General features: G+C 42.4%; 1 protein-coding gene across 2 annotated transcripts; it reads left to right on the top strand.

The window, feature by feature from the left end:
- The first annotated feature begins 6,690 nt into the window (after nucleotides 1-6,690).
- On the top strand, nucleotides 6,691-14,548 carry admb (adrenomedullin b). 2 transcript variants are annotated; one of them, XM_079501793.1, is made up of 5 exons: nucleotides 6,691-6,799; nucleotides 7,770-7,972; nucleotides 8,929-9,081; nucleotides 12,057-12,242; nucleotides 13,056-14,548. In XM_079501793.1, exons 2-5 carry the CDS (start codon nucleotides 7,854-7,856, stop codon nucleotides 13,075-13,077), a joined length of 480 nt encoding a protein of 159 aa, XP_079357919.1. In that variant the 5' UTR covers nucleotides 6,691-6,799; nucleotides 7,770-7,853; the 3' UTR covers nucleotides 13,078-14,548. The 2 variants fall into 2 exon arrangements, with proteins under 2 accessions (XP_079357919.1, XP_079357918.1); XM_079501792.1 differs by having other exon boundaries at nucleotides 12,057-14,548.
- The last annotated feature ends 867 nt before the right edge of the window (nucleotides 14,549-15,415 follow it).

Consider the following 15,415-nt stretch of genomic DNA (forward strand, 5'->3'; position numbering starts at 1 on the left):
CAATTACACCCAGGCGCTTAAACGGCCATGCCGTAATACACCCTTATGGTGGTTCTGCTCACCCCTGACAGTCTCGTCACACTCTGCTGTGTGAACAGAGAACGGAACTATACACGTTTACATACATGTAAACTGACACTGTCAGCAACACGCCCGCATAGTACCTGACCGTAAATGACAGATAATGCACTGGTCACATGTTCAGGGAAGCCGGGGGAACAAAGTGCACCGTGGTTGCCCTCAGCCCTAAGGGGCGGAGGCCCAAGCTGGCTCACTGTAATCGGGATGAGCCCTGAAGGTGGCCCGTCACTGGAGCGAGGGACAGAGTCCCAGCAGAGTCCCAGCTTTTCCCTCCAACACATGTCGAGAAACCTTGCGGACTGTGAGAACTGACTCCTGCAAGCCCTCCAGTTGGGGCACCGGCCTAGGTGCCCAACGTGCTGCCGGAGCCACATTGTTGTGGCACTTCACATCTTGAGCAACCGCACAACAGCCGGTCACCCAATTTAGGATGTGACGGCTCTCCCGATGCCAGGGTCCCAGGACTGTGTCAACGCAGGGGGCTAGGTATATGCTGAATGGGAGGACACAGAACTCAGGTTCTGTCGTGCGATAGCGCCAGTGCGTCGGATCTCGGGGTCTGAGAATAAGCATCCCCCATTCGAGCATGGCAGGCCAGTTGCCGGTCTGTCAAACCCTAGCCCTTCCTTGACCGGGGAGTGTTGTATGTAGCATACAACCCACCTAAGACATGGTGGAACCTACCCAGGAGTCCACCTGAATTGACAGCCACTGTCTCGAGAGACAGCAGGCGGGGGGCTGGGTTCCCTGAGCTGTCAGGACTGAGGAGTGGGCTCAGTGCGCTGAGCACGTCTAGCCATACCCCGCCGGTTGGCCTCCAACCGGAGGCCAGCCGGAGCTGCCAAACCTAACTGCCAGTTGCCTGCCACTGCCTGGGGAGCCTGAAGCCAGTTGCTGTAGCTCCTCCATAAGGTCAGGGCCCTTATGGTCACCGAAGCGCCATGTGTAAGCAGGTGCTGGCGGCATTGAAAAAATAGCCCTGTGTTGGCTAGCTGCGCCTAGACAGCCATGAGTTTGTGACTTCTCTGGATGAGAAGAGCTTTCTCTGTGGTTTCAAACCGGTAACCGGATTCTACCACGCAGAGTCACACCTAGGTGCGTAAACACAGGCAGCGATCAGCGACAGCAGATGGCCTCAGAGATCCGCCGACTGGGTCAGCTCTCTCTGGGTTCTACCCCGCTGGCCGCCGCAGTGGTATACAGCCGCGATGTTTAACCCGGAGTTTCTCCGACGAGGTCGGTTTCGCTCAGGGTCTCACAACGCTATGCAGCCAGGGGAACCAAGGCTCCACCAACGGGGTCGGTTTCACACTTGGGACCCTTTGGCCACGCCGAGCGCCGCCGCAAGGTTTCCCCCAACGTGGTCAGGTTTCACCAGGGACGGACGCACGGAGTGAGGCTTCCTCCGCGAGCGGGTTCGGCACTCAGCTTGTTTGCTGTTGTTTTTGTATGTATTTTATATGGACCCCAGGAAGATTAGCTGACGCCGGGGCGACAGCTAATCTTCCTCCATTCAATAAACAATAAACAATACGCCTGTATAGTGTGCTATAATGGCCGTCTGACCTCAAGGGATTTTGTTAGTCTCCCCTACAAATGAGACACAACAGCTACCCAGAGAGGGCGACTCAACGCTCACTCCCTAAACTGCACACTGTAGTGCATTAATAGGCTGCCGACACTCGTAAGTAGTCTCACAGAAACTTTCACAAATCCCTCTTTACAGACCTGTCCATACCCGGCAGGGCAGAAAAGAGGCGGAGCCATAGCCTGAGCTTAGCTCACCCAGCTCTAACCTGGAACATTTTAGTCTGTTAGGCTGAAGTGGAAATGACTGGCCTTTTGCCTCTAAAAACAGGCCCCCATGCCCCCCCCCCCCCCCCCCCAGCCTCAGCTGGAAGGATGAGACCATTCATATACAGGAGGCGGGGTCCTCATACCAGGGCCCCTGCGGGACACACTCTGGTCATGGCCATCCTCTGTGGGCACATGAGCTCCACATGTAGCCTGAGAAACCCCTCTGTTTCCATCTCCTCTTGTCTCTATATAGATATATTAATATATTCTATATATACCTATATTCTTTATTATATGTGTATTTATATACACCTATATATGTATATACTTATTGTATTGTATACATATTTTACCTGTTTGGACTGTGCTCAACAGGGAGTGGGCACATAGTAATTGCTTGAAAGTGAAGGGTCACAATCTACCCTATGCAGAATCTCACAATGCTGCATCAATGAATCAAGGCAACATGGTACCCTAAGACCCCATGACACGGGACTCTCATGTGCTCTCTCCTTGTTAGGACAGATGTCCCTACCAAATCAATGTCCACCGTTTGTTTTGTGTCCCCAGCAGAGTTATGGACCTCTCTTTTTTTCTGAAAGAGGTTGCACATAAACTGCTAGGCCGCACTGAGGCGCTCTAGCACAAAACGATCTGACATTAAGCACACTGGAGCCCTCCAAACTTTTGTATATAATTCAAGTCGGCCTACAAGTCCACATGCATAGTGTGTTGTTGTAGATCGCCATTTTCATACTTATAAGCATATAAGTATATATTAACCAGAACCAATTGTGACAGAGTAAGCGATTTGCGGCGCCTGACGCTGTGGGTCATCGGGAGTTTTTGTCTCCTGATCTTTGAGCCACATCGCCCTCTTGTGAACCATGAGGCACAGTGCAGTCTGGCAGCCGTCCCTGACGCGCCTCCTCCTACACTATGAAATTTGTTTGTTTACTCTCGTGAGCCTGTCTCACTCTCTGCCGTGTGGTCCGGTTTGACCGCGGCGGCAGCGAACAGCGACAGCAGATGGCCTCAGAGATCCGCCGACTGGGTCAGCTCCTCTGGGTTCTACCCCGCCGACCGCCGCAGCGGTATACAGCCGCGATGATTAACCCGGAGTTTCTTCCGACGGGGTCGGTTTCACTCCGGGTCTCACACCGCTATGCAGCCAGGGAATCAAGGCTCCACCAACGAGGTCGGTTTCACACTTGAGACCCTTTGGCCACACCGAGCGCCGTCACAAGGTTTCCCCCAACGAGGTCAGGTTTCACCAGGGAGCGAACGCCCGGACAAGACTGAGGCTTCCTCCGCCAGCGGGTTCGGCACTCAGCTTGTTTGCTGTTATTATTTTGTGGAGCTACGCGGCGCCCTGAGAGGAGTCGTCGAGACGACCGGCTCTCTTCTTACCTCCGGTAAGCGGACTGTGTGCCACGCAGCTGTATGTTGTTTATATATTTATATATTGTTTAAGTGTCAAAACTGCTGAAATACACGAAACGTCTGCTCTCGTGGAAATCAAAAAATCGAAGTGGCCATGCCCAGACGGGGCTTAAATAGCCCGCTGATTGGCATCTGGGCAGGGCCACCATAGAAGATGTGTCTTAAAGAGATATCCACGTACACTGCCCCGTGGGGTCAGTTCCCGTACAAATTGAATAATTTGTAGTGGAGAGCCAGTCTCGAACACGATAGAGAACATGAATTACTCACCACGAGCATTTTGCATCTCCACATTATAATTATTGCTGGTTATAATTAGATATATAACCGATTACATTCCATGCTGATTATAGCCTCCATGCAGTGTGGGTTTTGGCTGAAATGGCTAGATATGCACAAATATACACTATAGTCACACAAACCCATTTTAAATATGTAAATTATTATTATTAGAATCCCTCAGTGATTATGGCTTTCTTTTTTTCTTTTTTTTTAATGTTTTTTTTGTGGCTTTCGCCTTTTATTTTTATATTTTTTATGGAGGGACAGACAGTAGGCTGACAGGAAATGGGGAGAGAGATGGGGGGAAGACATGCAGTAAAGGCCGCCGGGATCGGGAGTCGAACCCGCGGCACACTGCCAGACTGGATTACCAGCCAAGGTGCCTGGACCATTGAGCCATGGCCCAGGCGTGATTATGGCTTTCTATCTGGCTTTTCGACTAAGAACTATGAGAAAAAAATGTTCGTCGACTACCTTTTTTCACTGGGGAAAACTAAATGGAGACTAAATGAAAACTAAGCTATATGATGACTAAAACTAAGAGTAATACATTGACAATTTCGTCAACAAACTATAGACTAAAATGTTAGGAAGGGACTAGTGGAAAAGAGGTCCAGTATAAGTCTATACATACTTGTTGTGAGCTTGTAGATCTGCTATTTTCAGCAAGTGTAAAATCAGCCATTATGACGGCATCAATACATTTTACGCCAAAATACATTTTAGTCAAATAAATCAACTGTAGATTTAGTCGACTAAAATGTTATGATATTTAGTCGACTAAAACTAGACACTAAAACATTCCAGGTGACTAAAATGTGACTAAAACTAAATGAAAACTATTCAAAAGACTATGACTAAAACACTGGTTCCAAACCTTTTCAGCTCAAGAGACCGAACAGAGAAATGATGTTTGACCCAAACTAGTGAAAATAGCAGATCTATAAGACCTCTAGATCTCAGATCTCTAGGACCCAAACTAGTGAAAATAGCAGATCTTTCGCAACGCATTGCGAGCTTGTGGATCTGTTATTACCTGTTACCTTTTTTTCCTTCTTTTTTTAATTCGATTTATTTTATTCATGAAATACTTTTGGAAAAATGTTGATAATTGTTTTTAATTGATTGAAGATGTGACTACTTTGATGTTTCCTACTCTCACCTATGGTCATGAAGTGTGGGTCATGACCGAACGACTAAGGTCGCGAATACAAGCGGCCGAAATGAGTTTCCTTCGACGGGTGGCTGGCATCTCCCTTAGAGATAGGGTGAGAAGTTCAGTCACACGAGAGAGAGTCAGAGTAGAGTCGCTGCTTCTTCGCCTGGAATTTAGGAGCCAGCTTAGGTGGTTCGGGGATCTGGTTAGGATGCCTCTCGGGCGTCTCCCTAGGGAGGTCCTTGACGCACGTCCCACTGGGATGAGACCCCGGGGCAGACCAAGGCGCAGTTGGAGGAAACACATCGACTCACTGGCCTTGGAACGTCTTGGGATCTCCCAGGAGGAAGTCACTAATATTGCTCTGGAGAGGGAAGTCTGGAACACTCTGGTGGAGCTATTCCCCCCGCGACCCGACTACGGATAAGCGGTTGAAGATGGATGGATGAATGGATGGATGAAGATGTGACTTTCTTTTTTTGTTTAAACTTTTCTTTTTGAAATCTTTTGAAATAAATATTTCTTTCATGTAGGCACATGTAGCACGAAAAAGGGCTTATTATTTCCTTGTGACCCAAACAGTGGTTTGCACATGGCAGGACCCCATGTGCATGGAAAAAGTATTAAAATGTTTTACTTAATATACTTAAAAGTATAAATACTGCAATACTCCGATTTCAAAATGTACTCAACTAAAAGTACAAAGGTATCGGCATAAAAATGTACTTAAATATACTAAAAGTAGGCCTACTCATATTGCAGAATGTCCCATAATTCACAAGTTCAAAATGTGTACAAAATCCTTTGAAAATAGCCTATCTACAAGCTCACAATGCGTCGCATTGTGAGCTTGTGCAAATGTTGCGAGCTTGCATTCTGTGCAAATGTTGTGAGCTTGTGCAAATGTTCGTCGACTACCTTTTTTACACTAACAAAAACAATGCATGACTAAAACTATGACTAAATATTGACGATTTCATTGACAAATAAAACCAGACTAAAATATTAGGGAGGGACTAGTGGAGAAGAAAGGGATGTCTGGAGTTAAAATGGTAAATGGTGCATTTATATGGCACCTTTATCCAAGGCACTTTACATAGATTGTGCATTAGATTCACCCATTCATACACCGATGGCGGCGGAAACCATGCAAGGCACCAACCAGCTCATCAGGAGTATAATTCAGGGTTCAGTGTATCTTGCTCAAGGACACTTCGACATTACCATCCGGCGACTCTACGCCTGAGCCACCACCGCCTGTGTTCTGTAGTTCTCTGGTGGAGCTGTTGCTGGTGGAGCTGTAGCTGGTGGAGCTGTAGCTGGTGGAGCTGTTGCTGGTGGAGCTGTAGCTGGTGGAGCTGTAGCTGGTGGAGCTGTTGCTCCCACGACCCGACTACGGATAAGCTGTTGAAGATGGATGGATGGATGGATGGATAAATAGTGGAGAAGAGATCCAGTAGAACTAAAAGAGAACTCATTTTATGTGCTCTGAAAATATCCGATCTACAAGCTCCCAACGTGTCGCGTTGTGAGCTTGTAGATCGTCTATTTTCAGCATGCAACCAAGTGTAAAATCTGCCATTACGACGGCATCAAGGCCCGCTAAATTTGCATTTTTGTTGCCAAAAATCGAATGATATTTTGTCGGCTAAAACTAGACTAAACATTTCAGATCAGATGGCTAAAATGTGATTAAAACCAAATGGAATTTTATTCAAAAAGTGACTGTGACTAAACAAAAAAAAAAAAATCAAAATTTGTTGCCAAAATCAACAGTGCATGCACAGGACCCCATGTGGAGGGGATGAGGTTTAGACATGGACTGTAGTCCCTCCCACATGCAGTGTGTGGCATTCAGGTGCCGTTCCCTCCCTCTGTGTATAAAACTCTCACATTGGCTGCAGTGTAAACTTCACATCACATCTCATGGTCAAACAAATAAAAATAACCTCCAGTGGCTTGAACAAGGCAACTTTAACAACAGCTACAGAACACACTTGGATGCACTGCACTATAACACATTGATAGCTAGTGTATAAGGTGAGTAATGATTTTTATTATTATTATTATTATTAGTAGTAGTAGTAGTAGTATCAGCCTAGTAGTAGCAGGGTTGATTTTGACAGCAAATTTAGATTTTAGTTTTCTTGAATGGTTTTCATTTTGCTTTAGTCACGTTTTTGTCACCTGTAATGTTTTAGTGTTAGTCTAGTTTTAGTCGACTAAATTTAAGATGTTAGTCGACTAAAACTTCAATTGATATAGTCGACTAAAATGTATTTCGGCGGCCTTGATTTCGGCGGCCTTTACACTTGCTGAAAATAGCCGATCTACAAGCTCACAACGTGTTGCGCTGTGACGCGTTGTGAGATCTGCTATTTTCATCATGCAACCAAGTGTATACTTATACTGGATCTCTTGTCCACTAGCCTAACATTTTAGTCTATTTTTTATTTGATGACGAAATTGTCAATATATTTAGTCTCAGTTTTAGTCATCATAGCTTAGTTTTCATTTAGTTTCCATTTAGTTTTCGTCAGTGAAAAAAGGTAGTCGACGAACATTTTTTGTCATAGTATTAGTCGACGAAATCAACACTACTGAGTATTGGACATCATAAAATTATCTGGTAGTTAGAGTACATTGGATTGGTGTTTATTTTTAATAAACCCACCACAGTTTACTTTATTAAGGAAATAACTAACCCTAATCATTTTCGTTATTAAAAACTTTATAGAAAAGTATTGGCAGCTATCTAGTCAGATCTCACATAATAATATACCCTGTTGCATATATCTATAGATAAGGCATACAGAATGTTCTGTGTGTGATTATTATGATTAGGTTTCTTTTCTTCTTCTTTTTTACAATTTCATTGTTTAGGTTTCTGTTCATAAAACAAAACCACATTTTGCCTTATTATTACGGGGGACAATAAAGGGTTGAACTTTGACCCGTATATATATTGTAATTGACAAAACGCATCCATGTGCTGAACTCCATGTGCCAGACAGCACCCTGTCTGCGCCTGCAGCCACTACTCTGTGTGACAGACAGACAGGCACCCTGCGTCTGCGCCTGCCCTGCAGCCACTATGAGGCTAGCGCTGCAGACGGTCGTCTGCTGGTGCGTTCTCATCACGGTGCTGCCACTGGCACTGGGAGGGAGAGGTGGTGCAACAACGGCGGACTTCAACTCCACGCTGAAAAAGAGGTGAGATGACTTCAGTATTGTTTTTGGCAGCACATTTCTATTTTTTAGTTTAGTCATTTGGACTAGTCTTTGGAATTAAACTTCATTTAGTGTTATAGTCATATTTGAGTCGCCTGGAATGTTTTAGTGTTAGTCCAGTTTTAGTCGACTAACTATCATAAGATTGACGCATTGTGAGCTTGTAGATCTGCTATTTTCAAATGGCTGAAATGTATATACTGTAGCCTGAAGTGGTCAATATGTTTTGTAATGATAATCAGAATCTACAAAGTAACTAGTAACTAAAGTTTTCAAATAAATGTAGTGAAGCAAAAGTACAATATTTGCCTCTGAGTCTGAGATGTAGTGGAGTAGAAGTAAAAGTACTGGAAATTGGAAATATTCAAGTAAAGTAGCCTACAAATAACTCTGAATTGTACTTAAGTACTGTACTTAAGCAAATTTACTTAGTTATACTTTCCACCACCACTGCTGGTATTTGGTGTTAAAAGTTCATAATGAAAAACTCTTGTTTTTTATTCAAGAGACATTCTTTTGAAATTATGCACGGATGTTACACGGTCTGTAAACTATAAGTATGTCATGAGTGTACATACAGTAGAAGGACATCCAGTTACACTATGCGTGTGTATTATCCGAATACAATGGTTTATAAGGATGTCCCGATCACGCTTTTTGCTCCCGATCCGATTTCGATCATTTGATTTTGAGTATCTGCCGATACTGATTTTTCCCAATCCGATATTTCTATTTTTATAGAATCACAGACAATATCCAGTCTAATATATAATATTGATACTAGGGATGTCCCGATCACGTTTTTTTGCTCCCTATCTGATTACTATCATTTGAAAATGACGTGATCGGCCCCAATCGATTTCCGATCGCGTGATTGGATCGGGACAACCCTAACCGAATTCAGAATGAGAGAATGTTGTGCATCATGTGTCGTGCAGGTTTAGACTGTGGCTGCAGAACCGCATGAGAAGGGACGTCCGCAGCGGCTCAGGGGCAGCCAGCAGCGAGGAGGGGGGTGGACCTGAGATCTCCTCCGCTGGAACCGAGCAGCGACAACAAGGAAATACAGAAGCTTTTGATTTTCTGTCCAGGTAAGGAGAAACCCCCCTTTTTTTCTTTTTCTTTTTTTTTTACAAACAAACAATACAACAGAACAATACATAACACATCAGATAATACAATTACTTAAAAAAATAAACAAAACAAAAACATACAGTACATACATAAATACAGAATAATAAGGGCACTTAGACTGGTAACAACAACAGGGTCCTTATGGCCACAAGACCAAACAACTGCAGAGAAAACAATTAGACATTTTCAGTCTCCACCATTAGATAAGATAAATCATTGACCGTAATATATTGGATAAACCGTCCCCATATTTTATCAAACATCTTTTGTTTATTCTTCAGAGTATAAGTGATTTTTTCCAGAGGAAGTTACATAGATAGCTCCCTAAACCACTGAGCAATACTGGGTTTGCCTTTTTCCATGATAAAGCTATAGCCCTTTTGGCTTGTAGTAAGCATAAATCTAAAAATCTTTGTTCGCTACTCTGTATCTTATGGCCAGGTGGGTAAAGACCTAATAGAAACAGTTTCGGGTCAAGCTCAATATTTATCAACAATATTTACTTACTTCTTCCCAGAATTCTTTCACTCTTGGGCATGCCCATAGACAATGTAAAAGTGTATCTTTGTCATTACCACATCTGATACAAGTATCTGGAATCTAGAAAACACAGTTTTACTTTCATTCCAGTGTTGATTTTAGTCACAGTCTCTTGAATAGTTTTTTATCACCTGGAATGTTTTAGTGTTAGTCTAGTTTTAGTCGACTAAATATCATAAGATTTTAGTCGACTAAATGTACAGTTGATTTAGTTGACTAAAATGTATTTTGGTGGTCCTTGATGCCATCGTAATGACGATTTTACACTTGCTGAATATAGCCGATCTACAAGCTCACAACGCGCCATACTGCGACACATTGTGAGCTTGTAGATTGGCTATTTTCAGCATGCAACCAAAAGTAAAATGACTTATACTGGATCTCTTCTCCACTAGTTCCTTTCTAACATTTTAGTCTAGTTTTTATTTGTTGATGAAATTGGCAATATATTTGGTCTTAGTTTTAGTCATTGTAGTAATGTAGTTTTCATTTAGTTTCCATTTAGTTTTCGTCAGTGAAAAGGGTAGTCAACGAACATTTTTCGTCATAGATTTAGTGGACGAAATCAACGTACTAGACCGCTGTTTCTCAACGTGGGGTCTGGGGACCACCAGGGGTCTGTCCAAGTTGACCCTTAGTCTATATGAATCACTCTGAGAGTGTCCAAATGGACCCGTAAGGGTCCACTTGGTTCCAATTGTATACCTCTCAGAATTAATTGAACAGAGAATTTTACGGTGCTAGATTGATGTCCCAGGGCTAAAAAATGTTTTCATCAAATGGGGTTCCGTCTGTCCTTGGCCTATATAGCAGGAGGCCTTGAAATCACTGCACTATAGATCAGTGGTTCCCAAACTGTTTCGTGTCAAATACCCCCAAATCAACATTTCTTAGGCCACGGACCCCCCTTTTGAAAACATACTGTATGCCAGTGACCCCGATAAGGGAGGATTTTTACAGCTCTAGCAGTGATTCCGAAACATATTAATTTCATGGACCCCCCAGTTTCACACGAATTATGCTACGGACCCCCGATTTAATGGCATTTATATCTCTGGTAACCCAATTTATATTGTAAAACCACTGTTCATTTTTGGTTCCATTTGTACACTCTCAGAGTTACAGACCCATAAGGGTCCATTTGGTTCCTAACTATATCTAATTGAGCTAGGTACCCCCTGGAACACCCTCAAGTACCCCTAGGGGTCCCCGGACCCCACTTTGGGAACCACTGCTATAGATGACTGAAAGTGTCAAAGATGATGTCATTAAACCCCCGTGCTTTTCATCTCAACTGCATTTTTATGAGCTGAGTTCCAGAATGAGATCCCCCCCCCCCCCGCCCCCCCCTTTTTCCCCTCACTGTATATATTTATTTTCCCTTTTTACCTCCTTTATGATGAATTCCTGTTCTGTCTATAGAAGTGTCTATTTGTACGTCTCTAAATGTTTTGATGATTTGAACATGGTGGACCCTATTGGAAACAAGTGTAATGCTTAATTGGGTCGTCCACTCACAGTTAACAGCCTTTGTATTGAGTTTGTGCTTGAAATGTACTGTAATTCTGCAAACTGTTAATACATTCTTCAATCAATCAATCAATCAAAGATACCTGCCAAATCATTACAAAATAATTACATTGATTCTTTTTTACAGGACACTGTAATTCGTGTTATTCGTTGACGTCACAATTATAGCATGCAGACTTGTTCCTCTCTCATTTAGAAATATGATTAAAGGTTTCATGAAATTCATTTTCATTTATTTTTATTTTTTCGGGTGCAATTGAGCACAGAAAAAAATATATTTTAATGTCACGACCCCTTTAACTTATACAGTACTTATCTTTTGCAAAAACATTCATAACATTCTTCATTTGTGCATAGTAAGCTTCCTTTGCTTCCATTCCTTTGCCTATATGGCAGTAGTTCTCAAACCTTTTCATATCAAGGACCCCAAAGTTGACATCTATTAGCCCGCGGACCCCCATAAGTAAATCTTTACTGCTCTAGCAGTGATTCTCGACCATTTTAGTTTCAAGGACCCTCAGTTTGACATGCTTTATAGCTACGGAGTACGGACCCCCATTTAATGGCATTTCTATCTCTGGGACTCTAATTTATACGGTAAAATAAATGTTATGCTGAGAGTGTACAAATGTTACATTTGTACACTCTCAGAGTTAGAGACCCATTAGGGTCCATTTGGTCCGTAACTATCATTTAGCTGCGGATCCCCTGGAACTCTCTCAAGGACCCCACTTTGAGAATCACTGGCCTATATGGTGACCCCCCCCCCCCCCCCCCCCCCATGAGGTCATGGTCATGACCCCACCATCACCTCATCACGTTTATTTATTTTTGCTATAAATATCTTTCTCTCTTTCCGCAGCTTTGGTCCGAACCGATCCAAACGGTCTGGCTGCATCCTGGCCACGTGTGCCGTCCACGACCTGTACCACCGACTACACCAGCTCACTGACAAGCTCAAACAGCCCAACGCTCCCGAGCAGAAAATCAAGCCCAATGGCTATGGCCGGCGCCGGCGCCGCTCCGCACCGGAGCTGCAGTATGCCAGGTCTGCTGCTCTCCTCCATGATGGGAGACAAGAACCCTGCTGTAGCCGGCATGGAGTGGAGCACGGAGAACACGCTGCTCTACCGTCCCTGGACTGAGGCATGCATGGAGAGCCACATAGAGAGAGAGAGAGAGGCAGAGTCCCTATATTTGTTGTTGTTGCAGCTGATGGAGATAAGTCCCCTCGGAGCTTCTATTCAGAACATTGCTTTAAGGCAGAGGTTCCCAATCACTGGTTCGAGTACCGCTGGTGGTACTTGAGCCCCCCCTCTGGTGGTACACAGAGGAGTCGTCCAAAAAAGGAGAAAAAAGACAAAAGTGGAATTTATATTGCTTCAGTCAGTTATTCTGACTGGATTAATCACAGTGACATTAGAAATGTCATCAGTTGTGCTGATTAAGTGACAGAGTTTTGTCAGAGCAGCATTATTGGCTTAGGGATGGAACAAAAAGGGCAGGTATACGCTCCTGTATTTTAACACCAGTTATTATGTTGGTACTTAGCTAAATATTTTCTGAGGTGGTATAGTCTACCCTAGTATACAAAGGTTGGGAACCAATGCTTTAAGGCATGCATAGAGAAATGGCAGCTATATACACCTAATGTATATCAGTGTCAAGGTCACTTTGAGTGAATGCACGAAGATGGAGATTTGTGCTGCAATTATGTGTGTGCACGCATGTGTGTGTGTGAATGCACGTGTAGTGTCTTTGTGGTCTAGTTGATTTCCAAGTTCCAGTGAGTGTGTGTGGTATGTGGATGATTTCACTTCAGACCTCTGGGACGTGACAAGAATTTCTGTCTCTTCTTCAGCTTTAAAAGGAGCAGGACCTAGGATACTTGGCAGTGCAAAGGTTATCCCTGAAGATTTCCTCCCAAATCACTCATACCCTGCATGGACTGAGGATGGAGCGAGGCCAAGCTGAGGGGAACGTTGTGAGAGCAATCTGAAGAAAAGACACCGCCGCCACATGCAATTTTATTGACTATTTTTTAATGTTGAAAAAGTGTTTGGACCTTTGGTGTTCGTTCCCATGGAGGCTCCCCTGCGGTGGACAGTGGCTGAAGTGCAATTTATAGGCTACAATTGTCAATTTGTATATCACAAGTACAAAAACAAAATTGTAATTAAGGGAATGTATGATGTTTAATATTGCCAATTTAAGCACACAACTCATGTAAACTATATTTTTATACAACCAAAATACAAATTAAATGTAATTATCTTTTTTCTGAATTTAAACCTCAATGAAGTATTTAATGCAGTTTAAATGTGTGGCTATTTGTTTTTGTTTTTCAGTATACTCTGAATATACTATGAATTATGCATCATGATATGAAAATATCAAGGAACTATTATCAGAACCAAAACCTTGTCGTTGAGTTATATTCGTCATTGTAATTACTTAATTATACCCAGTGGAGAATGTGTAACACATGTAATACAATGGCAAAGATTGCTGCTCTGATACAATGCAGGTAGAACTTTGGAAGTCATGTTTTTTTTAAAAGGACATCTGCTTGGCTGATGAAAGTCATACACAGCAACTGAAAGGTCAGCTGTAGTGAGGAAGGGGTCACTTAGTGTTTGGCTGTTGGCGGAGGAATTCTTGGTTCAATGCCATGGAATGGAATGGAAGGGCTGATGTGTTTAGCTATGCAGCAGCAGCTTGCCAAGGTCTTCTTGAGAGCAGTGTTGATTTCGTCTACTAATACTATGACAAATTTTTTTTGTCGACTACCTTTTTTCACTGACGAAAACTAAATGGAAACTAAAATATGATGACTAAAAATAAGACTAAATATATTGACAATTTCGTCATAAAAAAAAAACTAAACTAAAATGCTAGGAAGGGACTAGTAGACAAGAGATCCAGTATAAGTAAAAGACACAAGTCATTTTACACTTGGTTGCATGCTGAAAATAGAGCTACGCAAGCTCACAACATGTCGCAGCGTGACGCGTTGTGAGCTTGTAGATCGGCTATTTTTAGCAAGTGTAAAATCAGCCATTACGAGGGCATCAAGGCCCACCAAAATACATTTTAGTCGACAAAATCAACTGTAAATTTAGTCGACTAAAATCTTATGACATTTAGTCGACTAAAACTAGACTAACACAAAGACATTCCACTAGTAAAATGTGACTAAAATGAAATGAAGAGACTGTGACTGTGACTGTGACTGTGACTAAATCTTAAATAAAAATTTGCTGTCAAAATCAACACTGCTTGAGAGCCAATGCAGGTGTTGTGCTGCCACCTACCTTCTGAGTTAGGCTAAATCACATAACATGACGTTTCAGAAAACAATGCAATAAAACTGGTTGTCAAAAACATGTTCATTGTTGCTGCATGAGTGAACTCATTGTGTCGTGTGAAAGCTTAGCAGTCATATAGTTTTGACATCTTCTTTACATTATTCGTTCCACACACCCACTGATATACAATCCATGAAAACATCAAAGACACATTATTATTATTATTATTATTATTATTATTATTATTATTATTTATTTTCTATTTATTTTTATTTTATTTTTTCAACTTCTACCCCAGGTCCAAGCTCAGGATGTCTATATGCTAAGTTTCCAACAGTTTTTGAGTTTAATGCTCTTAAAATCACCATAACTTTCAAAACACAATGTCTGTGTCTGTGTGCTTGAGAAAATAGTATCAGTGTATAGTAGTATAATTAAGTAGTTAATTAAACACACAACCATGCAGGGCAAAATACAGTGTTCTCGTCACTATTTCATGTTATAGTACAGGGGTTTTCAACAGGTGGTCCGTGGACCACTGTTGATCTGTGAATGTATCGCATGTGGTCCCTGGCCATGCATTATGTAATGTACAATTTACAATTTACAATTTAGGCATTTAGCAGACGCTCTTAATCCAGAGCGACTTACATTAGGCAAGAACAAAAGTATGGGAATACATCACATATATAAAATGCATTTATCAAGAAACATGCGTAAGCTAAGAACGTAACTAGAACATATCTATATAATGACACTATACATATTAACTATACATATATACTATACTATGCTATACATATGTACTATGATGTGCTATGACTACATACAATGCAATTATTGTGCTGTCTACATGACATGCTATAAGTCTGTTTCAAATGCTATCTAAGTCTAAAAAGTGCTATCTAAGGGG

Source organism: Electrona antarctica, assembly GCF_951216825.1.
Source record: "Electrona antarctica genome assembly, chromosome: 5".
In the NCBI taxonomy this organism is placed as follows: Eukaryota; Metazoa; Chordata; class Actinopteri; order Myctophiformes; family Myctophidae; genus Electrona; species Electrona antarctica.

Bases quoted from the DNA above. Each gene is read 5' to 3' on its own strand.
- admb (XM_079501792.1), top strand. From the start codon at position 7,854: ATGAGGCTAGCGCTGCAGACGGTCGTCTGCTGGTGCGTTCTCATCACG. The intron at 7,973-8,928 runs GTGAGATGACTT...TGTGTCGTGCAG, and splicing joins AACTCCACGCTGAAAAAGAG to GTTTAGACTGTGGCTGCAGA. The intron at 9,082-12,056 runs GTAAGGAGAAAC...CTCTTTCCGCAG, and splicing joins GCTTTTGATTTTCTGTCCAG to CTTTGGTCCGAACCGATCCA.